This window comes from Microtus oregoni, unplaced genomic scaffold, assembly GCF_018167655.1.
Source record: "Microtus oregoni isolate MIOR12 unplaced genomic scaffold, Mior012 000002F_ref0000024, whole genome shotgun sequence".
NCBI lineage: Eukaryota > Metazoa > Chordata > Mammalia > Rodentia > Cricetidae > Microtus > Microtus oregoni.
The window spans coordinates 73,887,968-73,910,206 of NW_024543061.1; the positions used below are offsets into that span (position 1 = coordinate 73,887,968).

A 22,239-nucleotide genomic window follows, 5' to 3' on the forward strand; every position below is an offset into this window, starting at 1 on the left:
ATATTTGATAGTTAGCCAATAAGGGACTGAAGATAATGGGCCAGGCAGTGTTTAAATGAATAACAGTTTCCGTGTTATTATTTCCAGGGCTAAGCTAGCCGTGCAGGAGCCAGGCAGGATGAAAAGCAGGCCTGCTTGCCTCTTCACTACACTTACCAGATAAAGTTCTATCCAGTTCCAGTGTCTGTCTCTGGCAGTGGCCTTCTTTCTCCCAGCATTCAGTTTAGTTTTCCCCATCTAGCTAAGCTCTGCCTTGCTATAGGCAAAAGCAGTTTCTTTATTCATTAACCAACAAAAGCAACACATAGACAGAAGGACCTCCCACACCAGGCACCTTTCATGTGTCTGTGCAGAATGTCCCTGGTGTCCTGATAGAACTTGATGGGTTTTCTTTTTTTTTTTTTTTTTTTTTTTTTTTTGGTTTTTCGAGACAGGGTTTCTCTGTAGCTTTGGAACCTGTCCTGGAACTAGCTCTTGTAGACCAGGCTGGCCTCGAACTCCCAGAGATCCGCCTGCCTTTGCCTCCCGAGTGCTGGGATTAAAGGCGTGAGCCACCACTGCCCGGCGATGGGTTTTCTTAATACAAATTGACAATACTAATTGTTTTTCTAGATACAAATCTCTCAAATATATATGTTGTGAATATTTTCTTTGTGTGTGCATTGCTTTTTTCATTTCTTGTTTTATATTTATTTTTTTATTTATGTGTGGGGTATGCACATACCATGTTGTACAGAGTAGCCTTTTGAAACATTCTGCTGTCAGAGACAGCATGTGGTGATGGGGGACAAAGTTTGAAGAGGGGGCTTACTGAATGGTGAGATCTTGAGGGCAGCGTTATCTCTTTGTGGTGTTAGTATCGCAGAGGCTTATGCAACAATAATTGTTTCTCCCTGGCCTAGCACAGTGGCTCTTAACCACAGAAGCCCCATGGCTTGGGCTTCTTGTAGCTTCCCTCTCTGCCAAGCCATGGGCATGACTCACATGTTCTCCCTCAGCTGCAGCAGAGAGGATGGAGGAACTAAGCAGACAGGGAGCAGCTCACTACCAGCTGAGCTGAGAAACATTACTCAAGGCTGCTGTGCCTGATACATCCACCAGAACAGACCAGGACACAGGCATGTGACCATAGGAGGAAGGGTTTTAAAACACAAGCTCTTCACTATTTATTAGAAAATCAAATTGTTTATTTAAAAAGTTAGGGCTTCTTCTAGAAGTTCCCATAACCTAGTAACTTGCCACTTTTCTCTTTCTGGGCCTGCCTGTGTTTCCTGGAAGAGTAAAGTCATGTTAATGTACACAGCAATGGTGTCAAGGGAAGGAGTTTGGGATTTGAGTGTCTCTGTCCTTGGGAGCCAGCATGGCGCATGGCATGTAGCAAGAGTAACTGATGTGCAATGGCATGTGCATTGTTCACCCCCAGAAGTGTCACCTCCCCTGCAGTATCTACATGACCTGCTGGATATGGGGCCATATTTGCAAGTGTGTGCATCCTCACAAATGCTTTACAAGTTGCCTGGAAAACCACTGAGCTTCATGCGTGTCAGGATCAATGAGTTGATTGCCAAGCACTTTTGCCATGACCCATAGGAGCCTGGGGGGATCAATTCAGGTCACCTCCTATATCTGACTTCATCTGTCTGTCTCTGTGGTTGTATCAAGGATGGAGAGCAGAGGATCTCCTAGCAAGGTATTCCGTGATAACTGGAGAAAGTTCTACAGTATGAGCAGTTGCATGAGCTGTGCTGGTTATCCCTTCCCACTACCACTGCCCCTCCCAAGAGGTTTATTTTGGGACATCTTGGCAGGCCCAGTGGCCAGCCCTTAGGAGCATTGAGCAACTGGTACAGTGCTTCCTAAAAGCTAGGGAGTTCATGTGCCCGTCCTCTTAAGGTACATAACTTTGACACTGAGTTCCCATTCAGGTGGATTTGTTTTGTTCTTCCCCTCCCACCAGCTCCTCTTTGTCTCCTGAACATTGGAAAATCACTGAAGAGGTCCTAATAATGCCCCACCCCATTTCACTGTAGAAAAGTAGAAGGATTGGCATTCTTCAGGCCTGGCTTGGATCTCCCATTTTTGTGAAAACCTTTCTCAGAGGCTCGACGTGGTCAGGCATTCTGTGCTTCATGCTGGAGGCAGAAGGGAGTAAATAGGAAGAGAGGGGCAGGAGGAGTGAGCGTAGTGTTCAGAAGTTTGGAGTGAGATGAGCATCTTGTAAGGGTTTGGTCAAGAGAGGGGTCATTTGTAGATGTGGGGTCCCTGTAGAGGGGTGCAGGCGTATAAAGCACAAGAGATGCCCTCCCTTACCTCCAGCTGATATCTCTGCAGCTGAGGAAGGGGCATTCCAGAGAGTGTTCAGGCTCTGACGTGGTGCTCTGGTCCTCCACGTGGTCTAGAGGTATAGTTAGCACTTTGTGTCCTGGCCTAGGAGCTGTGACTTCCCCTAAAGTTTTCCCCTGACTGATCACAGCTTCACTAAAACGTTCTGGGAGGAAGAGAGATGAAGACCAGGTTTTGAAAAATCCTGTGTTGGATATCTGTGTGCACTATTTTCTTTCCCACAACTTTGTAAAGACAGGTGTGGCATTTAATGACAGATAGATGGTCTAAGAACTGTGTTAGGGAATTTCCTCATGGCATGTGAAGTGCGAGCATGTACCGCTGTATGGTGGAGCCGCAACACACTCAGGCTGTGGGCAGTGCCTGTGAGTCCTCGGCTGCAGCCTGCACAGCATGTTCTGGGGCTGGATGTCAGCTGGAGACACTGTGGCAAGGGTCTGCTCACTTCCACAAAGCCAAACATCAACAATGCAGCAATAGAGCTAGAGAGCAGGGTGCCCAGTGAGCGCTGAGGAAGCTACTCTACCTGACTACACTGGACACAGGTCACACTGCCTTATAGAAAATGTCTCCTCGCCAGGCAGAGCTGGTGCACGCCTCTAATTCCAGCGCTCAGGAGGCAGAGACCGGTGGAGACCAGTCTGGTCTAGAGAGCAAGTTCCAGGACAGGCTCCAAAGCTACAGAGAAACCCTGTCTTGAAATCCCCCCCCCCCCGAAAAAAAAGTTTCCTCAATACATTAGTTTTAGCTTACTAGAGGGCTTTTACTTTATAAACTCTTAGGGTTTTTTGTTGTTTCCTTTGCTTTTTGTTTAGAGATAGGGTCTTACTATGTAACCCTGTTTGTTCTGGAACTCTCTAGTAAAGGTATGTGCTTGGCTAAACTTTTTCTGTAATACACTTAACTTAAAATGCACATTGTACTGCTATGCAAAGTTCTCTTCATAGCCATATTCTGCAAGCTTTTTCCTAGTAGTTTAAAATGTTACCTTTGAAACTTTATTAAAAGTTGCTTTTATTATGTGTATGACTGTGTTTGAGTGTATCTGTGTGCACCACACAGGTGCAGTGGCCCTTAGTGGTCAGAAAACTCCCTGGGATGGGAGTATGAGGTGGGTGTGAGCTGCCATGTGGGTGCTTGGATCTGAGCCTTAGCGCTCAGCACCTGTGAATCACCTCTCTGGCCCTGTTCAGGGTAGAGCGAGGCTCATTGGTGTCACTCTTCCGGTCCTCAGCTTGTCCCATTTGATGGTCCTGGTGGGCAGTGACAGGCACAGGGCTGTCCTTTCCTGAGAGGATGAAGCCTTTTTCTCCCAGAGACCTATCTGAGTCTGTTTTGCAATTAACTCTTTTTTCCTCCCTCCTTCCCTCCCTTCCTCCTTTTCTCCTTCTTCTTCTTCTTCTTCTTCTTCTTCTTCTTCTTCTCTTCTTCTTCTTCTTCTTCTTCTTCTTCTTCTTCTTCCTTCTCTCTCTCTCTCTCTCTCTCTCTCTCTCTCTCTCTCTCTCTCTCTCTGAGAGTTCTCTGTAAAGCAGAGACAAAGCATCTAGCATAGGTTCTCGACCTGTGGGTCACCACCTTGGGGGCCGGCCCTTTAACAGGAGTCACCCAAGACAATCAGGAAACAGATGTTTACATCGCAGCAAAATTACAGTTACAAAGTAGCAATGAAAACAGTTTTATTACGGTTGGGGTCAAGCATGAGGAACTGTATTAAAGGGTCACAGCATTAAGAGGGTTGAGAGCCACTGGGAAGGCTGGGTGTCCGGGTGGAACTCTAGAGGAAGCTGACTAGTGTCAGAGGCAGTGACCATCTTGAGGACTATTGAGACCCGTCCTGGGATATTTGGGAGTCTGTCTTACTCATTCCTTGTTGAGATTTCTCTCTGTGAAAGAATCCTGGGGCCAGTGAGATGGCTGAGTGGGTAAAGGTGCTTACAGCCAAGCCTGATAACCTGAGTTTGATTCCTGGGACCCTCGTGGTGGAAGAGGAGAACCTGTACTCCCCAAGTTGTGCTCTGACCCCCACAAGCGCAGCACGGCACAAGGAACACCCCAGTACACACAATTGAAAACAAACGAGCATCCTGAGTGTAGGCACCAAATGGAGGAGCTGACTGCCTTGGTCGAGTGAGCTGCTGGAACCTATACCTTCTGTCCCCTTCTCTGCAAGAAGAAAACTACACAGTTTTTTTTCTTGATCACTAATTATGTTTTATTTCCTCTGGGTGTACACAGCCTCACCCATGTGCAAACGGGCCAGAGTGTGCCTGTGGAGGTCAGAGGACACCTCGGGGTCAGTTCTCACCTTCCACCATCTCGGTCACCCACTGAGCACAGTGCAATGCTTCAGCCATTATGAAGTTGTCCCTAATACTTTAGCAGATAGAAACCCCCCATTGCCTGGTCATGGCCATGTGGTATGCCAGTGAAATAAGCACCAGTTACATCCATGTCCAGACTCAGGTACACACAAAATGGCTGCCGGGCACATCCATGACCAGCACTCGGGTACACACAAAATGGCTGCCGGGCACATCCATGACCAGCACTCGGGTACACAGAGTGGCATAGGAGTATTGAAAACGCAGCTCTTACTGGCTCACTGCTGTGCTAGAGCACTGGTTCTCAGCCTTCCTAATGCTGCGACCCTTTAATACGGTTCCTCAAGTCGTGGGGACCCCCAATCGTAAAATTATTTTTGTTTCTATTTCATAACTGTGATGATATTGCTATTTAAATAGCTGATATGCGACCCCTGCAAGAGTCGCGCCCACAGGTTGAAAAACCGTTAATCTAGACACTTGCTAAACAGGGTATAATGTGTGTCTTTGCTTCTGTTTGCCTCCTACAGATGGATCTGTCCGTGGAAACCCTCTTTTGCTTCATGCAGGAGCGCCAGAAAAGATACGCCAAGTATGCAGAGCAGATCCAGAAGGTTAACGAGATGTCGGCCATACTGCGCCGCATCCAGATGGGCATCGACCAGACGGTGCCACTGATGGAGAGGCTGAACAGCATGCTGCCCGAGACTGAGCGCCTGGAGCCCTTCAGCATGCGGCCTGAGCGGGAGCGGCACTAGCAGGCACCTGCCCCCCTGGCCGCAGCTCCTCCAGCCTCGCCGGGCCCTAGTGTTTGCTTAGATGCGGTTGACCGACACCCGACTTTCCCAGGTGGTCGTTCTTGATTCCCGAAGTTGGGACAGCTGAATTCCTATGAGTTCTTTAAAGAACATTGCCTCCAGAGTTATTTTTATTTTGCTCAGATTTTTTAATTAAAAGTGTATATAGACTAGCTCCTGCAATGAAACTGGAGAAAGCGTTAAGAAACTGTGTTCTCCTTGGCACCCGGGAGACTCCTGCTTCTCTGGGTTGTGGTCGTAAATATAAGATCTAAGTCTAGTTTCTGTCCCCACGACAGCTGCCATCACATCAGGGAGCTGTCTGGCAGTGTCCTTTCCCCCTCCCGGAACACTGCCTGTTTCCAGGTACCTGCCCCTCCTGTGGGCCGCTGGAAACTGAAGGCGCCCTTCACCCACTCATGAAGTTGTCGTCTGTTAGAGCTGCTCTCCCATACGGAGTTCAGCCTTCTGTGACCGCGGGCAGACCTCGGCCTCCATAACAAGGTCTGCACCAACATCTGATCGTACCCAGAGACCCGCTGAGCTCCGCTGATGCTCCAGGGACATGTTGGGCTACCTAGCCTCTGCCTTCCACTGTCTGCTGTGGATCATGAAGGTGAGAAAAGAACTTCTGCCCATCTTAGGAGTTCAAGGAAGAAAGGCCAAGGGAAGGAGGAGTGGAATGAATGCGGGACAGGCCTGAAGAGAAGAGCTGGGGTCTGGAGAGATGGGGCTGGAGCCTGCAGCCACTACCTTGCTCCCTGTATTCCTCCAGGACCCAGAGTATCAGGAGCCAGAAGAGCCTTCAGTGTTTTTATAAGATTAAAATTAATCTGCTTAATTTATTGTGTAACAGCTAAACTTGATCTGATTGTAATCTTTTTTATTTTTAATTTTATTATTATTGTGATTGTATATATGATGTGTTGTGTATGGATTGTCACAGTGCATGCTTGGAGGTCAGAAGACAAATTTGTGGAGCTCTCCTTCCACCTTTATGTGGGCTCTGGGGATCGAACTCAGGTCTCTTGGCTTGCATGACAAGCATCTTTACTCAATGAGCCATCTAACCAGGCCCACAAAAATCCTGGTTCTTGATCAGATACTAATTTATAATGTTTTTAAAACCCCAACTAAAATGTAGGGCATAAGACAGTTGAATGGCAGAGGAAGCATGATTGTATACTTGTAGCTGGCCTGGAATTCACTCCTAGGCCAGGCTGAGCTTGTGGCCACTTCCTGCCTCTGTGTCCATAGTGCCAAGGTTACAGACTTCACCATTCCCAGTATGTCTAGTATGTTCCAGATGACTGAATACATAAAGATTGTCCATTTGTTTGGAGCTGGAAGAACCCAGACAGGACCTACCACTTCCAGGGTAGCCTCTGGGTCGTAGTCTGGAAGGGGCTGATGTCTTCATCCCTCATGTGGAAGGAGGTGAGGTGGGCTGAGAGAGCTTTGGGGAGCTGCAGCAGCGAGCTGGGTGTTGAGCCCCCAGTGAAGGTGGTCTGTACATATTTCTTCTCATGACTGGAGCTTTAGCCATTTCTAGAGCAATTCCCAGGAGTTACAATGTAAAGCAGATGTTCTGTAGCATAAATCCTACTAAATACCCTGAGATGGTTCTAGAGCGTGCCCTGGGTGAAGGAATGGCAGCCTGCATCGAATAATCCCGCCAGTGTTTCCAGTGCTTTGCCTTCTGTCTCCTGGGCATGCTCAGATGTCAGATAACTGAGACTGGAGTTCCAAACTAAGTTTGCTCTTTTTCCACTGATCTTTTCTCCCATAGCGTTTCATTCTATTTTTGATTTTTTCATACTGCTTTAATATTATTTCCACAAAGCATTTTAATATGTGATGTAGCTAAATGAAGCCCGAGTTGTCCTCAGAAATAGTTTTTTCCTTTTCTCAAAGTTTCAGATGGGCAGAAAGCTGCAGAGTCCTGCAGGAGGTGCACATGGACTGGGGGCTTCTTCTCAGTCACCTCCACCATTGTTTTTCCCTGAGTTTCTGGAATATTTAGAACCCAGCTCTATGCAGAGATTCTCCTAAGCCTTCAAAGAAAGAAGGGCTAATCGTTCGGAGCTGTGTGTACAGTGCAGGCTTCCGTTGCTGCCATCAATTTGACTTTGCGTAGTGAACCCTGAAGTGCAGCGCAGACTCAGCCCGAGGGCTGCGCGCTCCGGCCATCTCCTCATTTCATGGCAGAAGGGTCGGGGATGAAAGAAGCTGCAGCAGCCAGCTCACTTTCTTCAAGAAATTAGGGCGAGGCTAGAGCTTGTGTTGGGGATCCTCCTAGTTTAACGTGTTGCTGTGGGGTGGGGAAGGTGGTGTGAGCTTGGCTAAGCTGAACTATTTTCTTTTTTTTTTCTTTTTTTTTTTTTTTTTGGTTTTTCGAGACAGAGTTTCTCTGTGGTTTTGGAGCCTGTCCTGGAACTAGCTCTTGTAGACCAGGCTGGTCTCGAACTCACAGAGATCCGCCTGCCTCTGCCTCCCGAGTGCTGGGATTAAAGGCATGCGCCACCACCGCCCGGCGCTGAACTATTTTCTAGAAGCCCCTTCTGGTCTCCTTTAGGGTGAGGCTGGCCACCAGCAAAGTTCCGTGAGATTTGGAAGAGGGTGCCCCCTTCCGTCTTCTACACGGCTACTGGGATCTGCTCCAGCCCGGGGAGTGTTGGCTTCTTCAGAGCATCCTTGCACCTGGATGAAAGCTCCTGTGTGAGGAGAAGCTGCCGAGGGTTTCTGGGGTCCTTTTCCAAGTTAATCTGGGAAGGCGAGTGATGTATCAAAACATCCTCATGCTATGTCTCTTGGATGACTGCTATCCTATGTGGCCAGTACAGGTTTTTGTGGAAATGAAGAAATAGCCTGGAGTTGTCAGAGAGCCCTGGATGGAAGTTTAATTTTTTGGTAAGCCATTTTTATTTCCCTGAGCCTCAATACTATAGTTTGGAGCTAATGTCCCTCAAAGGTCCATGAATGCGAAAAGCCCAGTCAGTCCCCAGAAAATGGTGCTGTTGGGAAGAGGGGGACCTAGGAGATGGGGCCTGGTGGAAGGAAGTCTGGTCATTGGCAAGCATGCCCTTGAGAGAACAATCTCTCACTTCCCATCCACTGTGAAGTCTATGATACTTGACTCTAGTTGTTTGTTTTGGTTCTTGAGATAGAGTTTCACGGAAGCCACGCTGCTGGCCTTGAACTCGCTATGTAGCTGAGGATCTCAACTTTCTGATGGTCCAGTCTGATGGGGGATAGTCTTCTGTTTTGTGTTAATTTCATTGGTTAAATAAAGAGACTGCCTTGGCCCTTTAATAGCACAGAAAATTAGGTAGGCGGAGTAGACAGAACAGAATTCTGGAAAAAGCAGATTCAGAGAGTCGCCATGGTTCTCCCACTCCATACAGACGCAAGTTAAGGTCTTCCCTGGTAAGCCACCTCGTGAGCTACACAAATTATTAGAAATGGGTTAGATCAATATGTAAGAGCTAGCCAATAAGAGGCTGGAACTAATGGGCCAAGCAGTGTTTAAAAAATACAGTTTCCGTGTAATTATTTCAGGTATAAAGTGCCGGGGACGCAGCCCCACTGCTCTTATCACTACACCAGTCTCTTTCCCTAAGTGCTAGGATAACAGACACCCAGCACCTGGAGAGCATCTTTACCTGTTTAGACTGTGAGCTCCCTGCATGGGGTGTCCCTCCCTCTTTCCCTTCCTCCTTGCTTTTTAAACCAGGGCTCCACCCTGCCTCTAAGATCCTGCTTTGCTTCCCTGTGATGCACTTACCTGTATTTAGGGACAAACAGAACACTGACTGCAGATTCTTTATTACAGTGAAAGGCAACTGAAGCTGGCCTTCACCTCTTGTTCTATGTGCAGATGTTTTCATACTTGTGGAGTGGCATTAAAGCCAGTACTAATGAGGCCTGTGGCGCACACGTCTAGGCTCAATGCTTGGAAGGCTGAAGCAGGAGGATCACTGTGAATTCAAGGACAGCCTCAATATCCACAAACACACACACACACGTTATACTCTTAGGGCATTGTAGGTTTCACTTTTTGCTGGCTACTTTTAAGTCAACTTGACACAAGCCAGAATATTTGCGAAGAGGGTACTTCAATTGAGAAAATGTTCCCAATAGATTAGCCCATGGGCAAATCTGAAGTAATTTTCTGGGCTGATGTGAAAGAGTCCAGCTCACTGTGGGCAGTGCCACCCCTAGGCTGGTAATCCTGGGTTCTATAAGAGAGCGGGCTGTGGAGGGCAAGCGAGTAAGCAGCATCCTCTATGGCCCCTGCATCAGCTCCTGACTCCATGTTCCTGCCCTGCCTGAGTTCCTACCCGACTTCCTTCCATGATGGACTGTAATATGCAACTGTAAGCCCAATAAGCCCTTTCCTCCCCAAGCTGCTTTTGGGCATAGTGTTTCATCACAGCAGCTCAACCCTAGGACATGTCTTTGTTTCCCTCAAGGTTGTATCATTAGTAATCATATATATGTGCTTCGATGCATGTCTGATTTCTTACCTTTTCAAGTTAACGCCTCAGAATATAGAATATACCGTGAACCTAGATACCTACAGAGTAAATATTTGATGAAATCAGTTTCAGGAACACCATAGGCTAGAACAGAAGAATGGTTCCATTTTGTTTGGGTTTTGTGGTTTCTTTGGTTCAAGTGCTAGGGAATCAAACCCAGGGCCTTGCACATGCTAGTTAGGCACTCTGCAGCCGGGCTCCATTCCCAGCAACAAAGTCTCTGTGTGGTCCTGGATGGCCTGGACTCTCCATGGTGTGTGTGTGTGTTAGTTCACAGAACGGTGGCACTGGTTCTTCTCTTGTATCTTGACATGGGTTCTGGGGAATCTTGAAATCAGGTTGCCAGGTTTGCATGGCAAACACCTTTACCCACTGAGCCATTTCACTGGCTAACGATTTTCTTTATACCCATTCTGTCTGCCTTGTATTGAACAGCATTTCTCCGCCTGCCTCTGCCTCCCAAGTGCTGGGATTAAAGGCATGCGACACCACTGCCCGGCTAGTGTGTACTTTTAAACTGGTTAGGCTAAGCTTCTCATATGATTAAATATCTAAGTAGAAGTCATTGAGGCATATATAGGATGGAGAACAAATTTTTGTTGTTGAGACAGTGTATCATGAAGTACAGACCAGCCTCCTAACCCACTGTGTGGCCAAGGATAACCATAAACTCTGAAGTTGCTGCTGGGATCCACTGTGTACCATGTCTGGTTTATGTGGTGCTAGGGATCAAAGTCAGCGCTGTCCCACATGAGCCTCATCCCAGCCTCCCAGGACCGTGTAAGAGCTACCCTTCCTCAGTGTGTCTGTCCTTGAAGGACTACAGAATCCTGTTTGTGCTAACGTCCATGCAGGCACCTGTCTTTTCCTTCCTATGCTGTACTTGTATACCCTGAAATCAGGCAGGTAAGAAGGTTCTACAGTGTGCACTTGGCAAACAGTTCCATGTGATGTATCACCCGCCACTTCCATTTTAAAAGGCTAACCTCTCATCTGTGGTGCTGTGACCCCCTTCTTTTGTAACAAATAGGATGGCTCCCATCAAGGTAAGACCTGCAAGGAGAGGTTGCTTCTCACACTTATGTATAAACAGGTACCAGTTTCAATTTTATTTCATCATATTAACATACATGACATCAAAATGAGAAATGCACAACCGAACCATTCAGCAGCTTGCCTTACTCCACACAACACTATATTCATATTACACATTTATACAGTCTTTCCACTCTGACTTTGCACACGGTCTCAACAGTTCCAGCATTTCTCAGAGTCTAGTTTTGCTCATTAAAGTCACTGCTCTGCATCTGCAGAAGACTCCAGGCTTCCCTGTGCTCACGAGAGCCAACACCACACCACCCACAGTGCGCCGCAGAGGCAGCCCTTTCAGTGCAGCAGTTGTGACCCCAACATCGGGTAAAATGACATTAGTGGTGAAGACTGACCGCTGTAGAGAAGGACTGTCACTACATAGAAGGGACCATGGCCCAGAGAGCCCTACACGACATGGCAGAGGTGTCACTACATAGAAGGGACCATGGCCCAGAGAGCCCTACACGACATGGCAGAGGTGTCACTACACGGAAGGGACCATGGCCCAGAGAGCCCTACACGACATGGCAGAGGTGTCATTACACAGAAGGGACCACGGCCCAGAGAGCCCTACACGACATGGCAGAGGTGTCACTACACAGAAGGGACCATGGCCCAGAGAGCCCTACACGACATGGCAGAGGTGTCACTACACAGAAGGGACCACGGCCCAGAGAGCCCTACACGACATGGCAGAGGTGTCACTACACAGAAGGGACCATGGCCCAGAGAGCCCTACACGACATGGCAGAGGTGTCACTACATAGAAGGGACCATGGCCCAGAGAGCCCTACACGACATGGCAGAGGTGTCACTACACGGAAGGGACCATGGCCCAGAGAGCCCTACACGACATGGCAGAGGTGTCACTACATAGAAGGGACCATGGCCCAGAGAGCCCTACACGACATGGCAGAGGTGTCACTACATAGAAGGGACCATGGCCCAGAGAGCCCTACACGACATGGCAGAGGTGTCACTACACAGAAGGGACCATGGCCCAGAGAGCCCTACACAACATGGCAGAGGTGTCACTACACGGAAGGGACCATGGCCCAGAGAGCCCTACATGACATGGCAGAGGTGTCACTACAGGAGGGACCATGGCCCAGAGAGCCCTACACGACATGGCAGAGGTGTCACTACAGGAGGGACCATGGCCCAGAGAGCCCTACACGACATGGCAGAGGTGTCACTACAGAAGGGACCACGGCCCAGGGAGCCCTACACGACATGGCAGAGGCAGCGCACCACCCAGACACGGAATGATGGAGCTGCTGCTTTCATGTTTAAATGATGTCTTACCAGCGTGAGCAGATTTTAAGAGGGTGGGCTCTTACGCATTTAGTGTGTGTATTGAAGTTTACTGTGAAGCATTGAGAACTTCTGATTACATAAGAGATTTTGATGTATATCAAAAACACAGATTGCTGAACTGAACCTCCACAGAGTGGCAACCTGTTCCCCGTGCAGTGTTCTGCCTTCGTCTGTGTCCAGACACAGCTTATCTGTACAGGACGTCCATGAGGACTATAATCCTCCTGATCAAGCCCATCAGCTTCGAACCATGTCATTCTATGCTGGTTTTAACAATCACTACAGGAAACATTAAGTCACATCCTAGTCAAAGGACTGTCCATTTCACAAACAGAGAAAAACCTGAGACGTGAGTCAGCCCCTGCTACACTTACAGTAAAGAACAATGACCGTACCTGCCCCACCCATACCCTGCTGACGTGAATTAAGGCCTTGAGAAGGACTGTACTCTGGAAGATAAAACACAAGCCAGGGAGCTGAAAGGCAGATAGGCACGATCATGTGCACACTTGTTCTTACTACCTTCTGTTCTCCGCTGCCAGGATTACGTCCACACGGTGATTGTCCGCCAGAGACTGAGAAACAACCGTGGTCCTCCATCTGACATGGCCCTTCCTTAGCCTGCTGGGACAGCTTTTGAACACAGCTCTCCTGCATTCACAACTAAACAAAATCCAACAACCCCTTTGTGACTTTTGTAGTATGTTTTATTCTGAATAGGTCTTGCTTGCCAAAGCCCATGGTAAGTCTGGAAGTCTAAGATGATTCTAGAAATAGTACCCTTATTGCATACCACAGGAAAAAAAGACACCAAGGAAATTTGTTTCCTGCTTCAAGTTTTACCTTCTCGAATCTTCCTGTGTGCCATGAGACAGAACTGAAAAGCATCTGTTCTGGCTGAGGACCCGAGGGCGCTGTCACTCTGCTAACCAGCCCAGTGATTCACATTTATCTCTAACCCAAGTCTGTGGTCGATTTAAGGATTAACAACCCCACTTTAGATAATTCTTTGATTATTATAATCAAATGTTTGCTGTCCCATCCCTGGCTTAAGTCTCTAAGCTACCTGACTGCGCAGTCTCTAGCTATGCTGAACTCTAGTTGGTTTCCCCTCTTCTGAAGCTGAGAAGAAGAGTACAATGGCAGCTGCCCATCCAGGCACACTGGGATTTTGTGCACAAATGGTATGAATTTGTCTGGAAAGTGATAAGTTATTTATTCACAATGCCTAGAAAATGGGCTCCTAGACATGGTAGTGGTGATGGCCCCAAATGTCCTGTCTGAGGTACTGGATTGCTTGAGTAGATCTGGGCAGGGCTCCTAATAGTTCATCCAGCAGAATGATGCCCGTGTCCTTCAGCTGCCAATCAAGCTTGAATTTATGACTCAGCTTTGGACAGGATCATTGCTCTTGGACTTACCACTAGGGTCTGTCCCTAAGAGGGTCTTTCCCCCGACCCACAGCTGGCTCAGTCTCAGCGCTAAGGTGCACAGGGAAGGGCCCGGACAGAGGTGAGTTCTGAAGATCTCTGTTGCACATGAAAATAGGAGGGATTTTGCCCTCTAACATCAAAAACAAAAACCCTCGCTTTTGTAGGAACAAGATGTGCAATTCACTGAACAAAATCTCTTCTCCTGGCTGGGGGAATTCTAACATCTACCCTTCCACTCTTCTGAGAGAATTAGCTGCTCTCAGTGCAGGTGCTGAGAGAATAACTGTGTTGATCCATCTTTTGCTTTTACACCGTAGCTCTATATTCCAAAAATATATATGTATATACATATACATATTTCAGATTTACAGGGAATATTTTTTTGTGAACAGGAAACAAAACAAAACGTCACCAGAAGGGTCTTCTTCTCAGGAGACCTCAATCATCTCCATGCTGCCTGAGAAGCTAGACTGACTGCCCACTTTGCCTAGCTCCTCCCTCGACCTGTTCTCTGACATGATGCTCTCTCCCAATTCCATCTGGCAGCTTCTGCGTTTAAACTGCTTTTCAAAGGGGCTCTCTTCGTGCCAGCTGCGTCTCGAGTCAGCTCTGTCGCTGGGCTTCTGCCGCCTGCGAACAGAATAGACTTGGTCAGTGCACGTGGGCAGCTGGCTACAGCTGTAGGCAGAGTAACCGGTGTTGCCTCCGTAGACGGCAGAAGCGGAGTAGAAGTGTGAGGGCTCTGTGGCAAAATACCAGCTGCTGGGCAGGGAGGGGGCAGAGGACTGGGGCGCCAGAATATCTGAGTGCCAGCCCTTGAGACCGTGCCCTGCAGCAGACTTGGTGAGGTGTTGCTGGCTGGTGGAAAGGCCGAAAAGAAAGTTGGTGTGGTAATTGTCCTCAACACTCCCACTCCGATGCAGTGGTGAGAAGAAGGACCTCTGGGTGGTCCCACTACTGCTGGTTCTCACTGAGTGTAATCGCTTGCTCTGGCTCTCTGAAGGCCTGGTGGGTTGGGGCTGCTTGGGAACGTGGGCCTCCTCCTTATCTGGGCTGGTTTCTGGAGTCTGCTCTGATACCTCCTGTACGGGGGAGAACTGGCAAAGCTTGCTGGTCCCATCCAGTGTGGCAGAAGGCCTGTAGTACTCCACAGCATCCTCTGACGAGAAGCCATGAGAAGATGCTGCCACACTGGCCGAATACGAAACACACTTGATATCAAGAGAGAAGGAGCGCTTGAGCTTATTGCTGTCTTCCAGCTTCTCTGAGGACAGCTGCAGCCCGCTGAACGCCTGTACCAGGGGGCTGTCCTCTAAGAGTGACGGCTGTAAGCTGGGCACACTGGCAGGATGCACAAGCCTTTGCCCTGATGCCTCTGAGGTAGAGCTGACACAGGGTGGACTGAGAGACAGCGCACTCTTCCGTCCGCCCTCCGAGGCTGCAGACTCGCTGGATTTGTCCAGGTGCAGCAGCTTGAGTTTGCTCTTTGGCCCTGACATTCCAGTCTGCTTAATAGTCTTCTCGTAATCCATGAGTTGGCCCAGAAAATTAAAGTTCGGCGATATGGTAGGTCTTTTTTCTTTCACAAATCTACAGAGAGGACAAAGCAAAACCCCTGAATATTACAACTGCACTTTGTCTTGAGGGCACTAAGAGAAAGTGAGGCGTTACTACACCTTCCCAGTGCTTTGGAATCGGGTTCATTTACAAGTTTAGGACCAAGGTGAGATACCTTACTCGGGGAGCCATGTGGGTGGTAGGATGTGTGCCAGTGGGCAGCCTCCAGGTTCCTTATTTCTAAGAAGCCAAGGCTTCCAGTGCAGTGGATAAGAGGACTGTTTGCTCAACTCTGCCCCGTTATACACACATCTCCCAGAGATGGCACCAGATGGCAAAGCATCACAGCACTCAATTCTACAGTTCTTTTTATATTCAGAATGACAGAACAATAGGCTACAAACTGACCTCTGGGTGCTAAATACTACTGCTGTGCTGCCGTATTCCGTCTTTAACCTGCCTATCTAGATAGCCACAAAGTCCCAAAGTGAACGCAGCTGGATGTGATGGGGCGGGACTCAAAGCCTGGACTGTCTAATGCCTGGGCCCATTTTTGTGACCACCATGTTAAAAATTCATCAAGACATAAAAACTCAAATAATAAACTGTAATATGAGGGTGTGGGCCTTCCCACCTGGCTTCAGCCAAGACAGAAAGATGACAGGGACAGAGACCTAACTAACTGGAGAGAGCTGGTGCCAAAAGCGGACCCATCCCTTCAGTGATCAGCAAGAAAGACTGTCTAAGCAGCTCACTTCGTTCTAGAATTTATAGTTTGAGAAACTCAAATATTAAAATAAGCCAGCAGGGCACATCTATATTCTTGTTTTTCATATGAAAACCAATTACTTCTTGCCAACAGGGCGGGTGAACTCAGACTCGCCTGTTCTCACAGTCCTGCCACTTCTTGCTTTTCCCATTGAAATAACAGAAGCAGCCTAATCAGATACTACCTATAAAATCTGGCCAGTTAGACAGGACAGGAAGTTTTATTCAGATTTTATAAATGAGTGCATCAGACTTTTTCATCTAGGAAGTACGGTCAAGCAGAACACTGGTGGGCACTGTGCAAGAGACACTTTCCCCACTTACCAATCAGAAAAGGCCATGCTTCTCTAACAAGGGAAGGGAATACACTTTACTGACCTATTGTTACTAAAAGGCAGCTGAGGGTGAACATATGGCTAGAGAGAACGACAGCTAAACCACACTCTTTTTTTTTTTTTTTTTTTTTTTTTGGTTTTTCGAGACAGGGTTTCTCTGTGGTTTTGGAGCCTGTCCTGGAACTAGCTCTTGTAGACCAGGCTGGTCTCGAACTTACAGAGATCCGCCTGCCTCTGCCTCCCGAGTACTGGGATTAAAGGCCTGCGCCACCCCGCCCTAAACCACACTCTTTCTCCATCTCTGTAAGGCCATGGCCACCAAGGACCTGTGACCAGAATCATCTTGGTCTGCCTTCATCTACTCAGTCGCCTTCACGGGTCTTCCTGTTTCAGGGAAAACGAAAAGCATGTTCCATAAGCCATGTTTCTGCCCTTACCTGTAAGCCTCATCTAGAGACATGTCCATCCTCTTCATGATGTAGGCAATAGCAATGGTGGCAGAGCGAGAGATTCCAGCTAAGCAATGTATCAGCACACAGCCATTGGAAGCTTTTGCTTTCTCTATGGGAGCAAATTTAAGAAAGGTCACTAGGAATTCCTTCAGTAAGGAAATCTTATACTAAGCATTACCCTGAATGTTACCGTCAGTGATTTCACCTGAAACTTCAAAGCAGGGCTCACGTACGGAGCCTCCTAGTTATCTGTTAGTGCTGCTTATTAGAAGAAAGGCAGTTCTCTTGCCATTAAGATCCCAAAGCATTACTAATAAGCAATGAGTTACTACCTCAGATTGCTTGGTTCTTATTTCAGAGCATTTACCATGCAGAATGCATGTGTGTGTACAGAGAATGTATGTATGTATGTGTGTAAGAATACAGAGTGGAAGACATCAACCGCAGCTACCATTCCTCAGGTGTAAAAAGGAGCACAGGTGTATGTATGGTTTTCAGACACTATTTCACGGGTCTGGAACTCACCAAGTAGGTTAGGGTAGGTGGCTGGCTAGCCAGCAAGCCTCGGGGCGTTCTTCTGTCTCTGCTCCCCAGTACTGCATTACAGGCAAATACACGGTGCCCATCATCTTTCTGTGGGCTCTGGACATCAAACTCAGGTCCTCACGCTTGCACAGCAAGCACTTTAACAGGCAGAGCTATCTCCCCAGCTATTTATTAACTCAAAACTCATGTGTATGCTGGACCAGAGCTCACTAATAGGAAGCAGGAGTTACTAACATATTGCATCATCTTAATCCCCCAGAACACGTTAGAGAGACTCGTGGATACCATTAGAAGCAAAGCCAGGGGATGCACCCGGTGCTGCCCTCTTTGCTGATGAGGAGCTTTAAAAGCTTACATGTAGGAGCAGATGACAGTATCCCAAATGGCCTGGAAGCAACTGCCATGACTGATTCTGTTCTGAACAACTACACATGTGCTCAGCCATGGAGCCAAATCCTTCCCTTTCCATTTATTAGTCAATGTTGAGGTTAATTTTTGAGACGGATTTTTCTCCGGATAGTCTGGAACTTGCTCTGTAAACCAGACTGGCTTTGAACCCAAAGATCTGCCTGCCTCTGCATCCCAAGTGCTGGAATTAAATGTGTGAGCCACCACCACTGGCAGCGAGGTTGAAATTCTTAAAATTATAAGAACACAAGGAACCTGCACTGGCTAATGAATATAAAGCTGGTTCAGCCTTGCAGCCTGTGATACAGACGTCTAGTAGATGCGATTTATTATTCATTATATACTCGTTCATATATATAATTCATATATATAATAAATATGTATATGTATATTCATTATCATTTAAGAGTAAGCAACAAGCAGTGTCCCTGCTAGAAAAGGAAGCCATACAAGAACAAATGAACACGACCCACACTGACACACAGAACCAGGCTGACATAAATAACACATGGCCTGCATATAAATCCTGTTGTATTAGCAACACATTTATCTTCTACTCCATGTTCTTTCTTTCCCGTGGGATGTAAACTCAAAGCTACGGTTTACACCTAATGGCAATTCCGATTTTCTGCCACAGCCACTGTACTTTTCTTGTAATTTGGTTCTTCCCCCTTTTTTCTATCTCAAGGTATAAAATGTGTCTACACTCATCCCAGTCCCTAGCTGGACGCTGCTCCACACCCCGGCCTGGAAGCACTACGGGGGAAATGCAGTGCAGACCACTGCCCACCATGTTTAAAGCTCCAAATTCCACTCCCAGCACACACTAAAACCATCGGTTTCAGCTTTCTTACTGTTGAGTGTATTTTCTATTATGCTAATAATGATCTGGGCTGGAGAGTGGCTCAGTGGTGAAGAGTACTTGTTGCTCTTGCTGAGGACTGGGGTTTGGCTCCCAGCATCCACACTGCAGTTGTGTGAGTCCTCTTCTGACCACCTCAGGCACCAAGCACATACACACATGCAACAAAAACATGCAAAAGGATAAATATAGATCTAAAATAAAAATTTTAAATAATGATTATAAAAACTAGACTATAAGAACCTATAATGGTCCTGTTCTCACACTCCTCAATGGTTCAAAACTAGCAATATTACACAAGCAGTTAATACTGACATATTTTTTAAAAGATTTTTTTTTTTTTTAAAAAATGGGGGAAATGGCAGGAAGGCTCAGCAAGTAAAAGTGCTGGATGCATAAGCCTAACAGCCTGAGTTCAATCCCTGAAATCTACGGTGGGGGGAAAGAACCCACGCCCCAAAGCTGTCCTCTGCGGTGGCACACGTGTGCCCACACTCATGCATCACATTCGCAAATAACAAAAAAATTAAAAATTTTGAAGGAGGTTGCAAAGAGGTAAAACTGACAGCCATACAGGCAACAGCCTGAGTACCAGTGAAGCCACAGAACAGAAGAGATGCTGCCTCCAAGCAGAAGGTGAGAGCTGACCCTAGACTGTCCTCTGACCCCACACACGCTCATGTGACAGGTCTGCTGGGTGACACACACGCTAGACTCAATACATACAAGTAAGTAAACAAATGTTTTTTGGAAACCTGACAGTAACACACATTGCAATGTGGATGATGGGTTTCCCTCTCCCCTCCAACTTTTTCTATTATGCTCATGCTGGGTTTACAGCCACAATAATTTTTTTCTTTTTTGTTTCTCGAGACAAGGTTTCTCTGTGTAGCTTTGGAGCCTGTCCTAGAACTCGCTCTGGCCTTGAACTCACAGAGATCCACCTGTCTCTGCCTTCCAAGTGCTGGGATTAAAGGCACGAACAAATACTGCCTGGCTCATCTGATTTTTAAAAATTAAACATAAAAGTGCTTATTCTAGAATGGATTCATTTCACATAGTCTTGACAGACTGAGTGTAACCCGAGTCTCCAAGTGGAAGTCACACACAAAGACTTGGACAAGAGGGGAAAGGAACCGTGCACAGGAAAGCCCTATCAGTCCTGAGCAGGGTGCTCAGGAAGCAGCCTACCCAGGCTGACACTCACAAGCCCTCCAAGAAATAGCTGGAGCTGGCTGCAAAGGTGGGAACATTGGGGGGGGGGGGCAGTCTTGGGAACATTAGGCTAAGAGACATATTTTTGTGTAGGAAATGAAGGAGCCTCTACAAGTTATGAAGTGGGGAATATGAAGACAGAGATGGTGAAGCTGGAAATAACAGCAAGTTAGTACTACAGAAACCCAAGAACAATGTTTAGGCTTAAACAGAAAAGTACAGAAACCTTTGTCTCCAACAACAAATAATCAAGACAGAGGGAGAGGGCTGGAAAGTTAACTAAGGGAGCACTGAGGAGTCCCAGCTCACAGAGGGAAGCGATGGCCGGGGAGGTGACAGCACAGACCTACAGATGGGGAAAAGAACTGCTCCTGGCGATCTCTAAAATGTTCGTTAGTCAGAGAGGGCAACCTGTGCCCGCAGCCCCAGCAACCTGGGATGAGTGCCTGGGCCCAAAGTCTGAGGCCAGCCTCACACACAGCGGGAGCCTGTGTTGGAAGAAGCAAGGGCAGAAAAGGAAAAGTACAAACATTTCTTCAGAGCTGACTCTGAGCCAAGTCTTCTGTAAAGGTTTGGGGCATACAGATCATTGCTTTGGTCCTTACATTATCCCTATGAAGGTCCACGACCTTCAGCCTCTACTTCAGGAACCAGGCATGTGAGAGTTTTAAGTTAGGTACACACAATCACTTAACTGATAACCGGGGAGGAAGGGCTCTTAGTTTGGCGCCAAAGTACATCCTTTTAATCAACTCTCTATGTTGCCTCAGTGCAGAATCAAGGACTTGGTGGGGGTGGGGTTGAGCAGGAGCTTGAAACATGTCTCTGAATCAACACGACATGCAGTGGGAACATTAATCACAGCTGGTTTCTTCTTAAGGACAACAAATGGAATAGTATGCTGCATATACTTCTCAGAGGTGCAATGAAAAAGTATTAGTCTGGCGAATTTTCTTTATGATCATTTTAGTGTGAACTGTATGGTACAGAATAGCTTCTGTCCGTGCGCGTGACAGTATGTGCTGGAATTTCACTGCACCAAAAACTACTTGAAACTATCCACGCATGACCTGAGACTCAGGAAACCTAACAAATAAAAGGACTTCATACCTAACAGGGTATTTTCACAGGACCTGACTTTACCCAGGGAAAACACAACACCAAGTAAGAGGGAAAGTCAGCCAGATTTATCAAACGTTTTCAAAAGATTTGCAAAGTGGAAGGGTGAGTTAGCTCTGAAAGCTTAACTTATTTTTAAGAACTTGCAACGCATAATCACAGATCCTGCAAGGCTTAACCTTGGTGCTGTTAAAAGTCAGCTAGTAGGTCACAAGGCCAACGGCATGGCACATGTCCCCTTGACCACTAAATGTGGAAGTGACATCATATACTGTTTTCAGACTTGAAATCTCTAAAAGAGGCAAAAGGGGAGGGGTAGCTATCCCTACCCGTGACACTATGACTCGAAGGGCGTGTCCCCTGGTCTTCAGCTACATACCTATGAAATCCACAGACTTGTCCAACCAGGGCAGAATTTTTTCACAAAAGCTGTCATTCACAGGCACTCTCAGGAAGTGAGATTCAGGAATGAAGTCAGGCTTTGGACATGTATTGCTGGCATTTAACACGTAGCCAATCCCATTCTGTTGCATCAGTTCCTGTAGAGGGAAAGAGCAATTAAAGAAAGGGACTAATTGTACTAAGAATCATTTTGGAAGATTAATGTTTAATACTATGACAAATATTACCAGTTTCTTTGCAAGAATTACTCACATAGTAAAACCCCAAAATCCAATGAAGTGACATTTACATATGCTATGAAATAATCCCCTGTACACTGTAAAGATTTGTCATTCAAATTGGTTTAATAAAACACTGATTGGCCAGTAGCCAGGCAGGAAGTTTAAGTGGGGTGACCAAACTAAGGATGCTGGGAAGGAGAAGAGCAGAGTCAGGGGTCACCAGCCAGATGCATAGGGAGCAGGAAATGAACGTGCCATGCTAAAAAAGGTACCACCACATGGCAGAGCGTAAATAAGGAATATGGGTTAATTTAATATGGGTTAGTAAGCCGGGTGGTGGTGGTGCACGCCTTTAATTCCAGCACTTGGGAGGCAGAGACAGGCAGATCTCTGTGAGTTCAAGGCCAGCCTGGTCTACAAGAGCTAGTTCCAGGCAGGCTCCAAAGCCACAGAGAAACCCTGTCCGAAAAACCAAAAAAATGGGGGGGGGGGAGAGTTAGGTAATAATAAGCC

The 22,239-nt window shown here is 47.1% G+C and overlaps 2 protein-coding genes across 4 annotated transcripts in view; one reads left to right on the forward strand and one right to left on the reverse strand.

Moving 5' to 3' along the window:
* Nucleotides 1–8,837, forward strand: part of Borcs5 (BLOC-1 related complex subunit 5) — an 86,656-nt gene extending 77,819 nt beyond the window's left edge. The window contains exon 4 of the mRNA XM_041633327.1: nucleotides 5,195–8,837. Within this exon, the coding sequence (XP_041489261.1) occupies nucleotides 5,195–5,422 (228 nt within the window). The 3' untranslated portion in view covers nucleotides 5,423–8,837. The remainder of the gene's footprint in view (nucleotides 1–5,194) is intronic.
* A 2,248-nt stretch (nucleotides 8,838–11,085) lies between these two features.
* Dusp16 (dual specificity phosphatase 16) overlaps nucleotides 11,086–22,239 on the reverse strand; it is an 83,728-nt gene continuing 72,574 nt past the window's right edge. For all 3 annotated transcript variants that reach the window (XM_041632722.1, XM_041632732.1, XM_041632741.1), the window contains 3 exons: nucleotides 21,483–21,642; nucleotides 16,939–17,062; nucleotides 11,086–15,431 (listed from right to left, as the gene is read on the reverse strand). In XM_041632722.1, coding sequence (XP_041488656.1) covers nucleotides 14,270–15,431; nucleotides 16,939–17,062; nucleotides 21,483–21,642 — 1,446 coding nt within the window. In that variant the 3' untranslated portion in view covers nucleotides 11,086–14,269. The remainder of the gene's footprint in view (nucleotides 15,432–16,938; nucleotides 17,063–21,482; nucleotides 21,643–22,239) is intronic.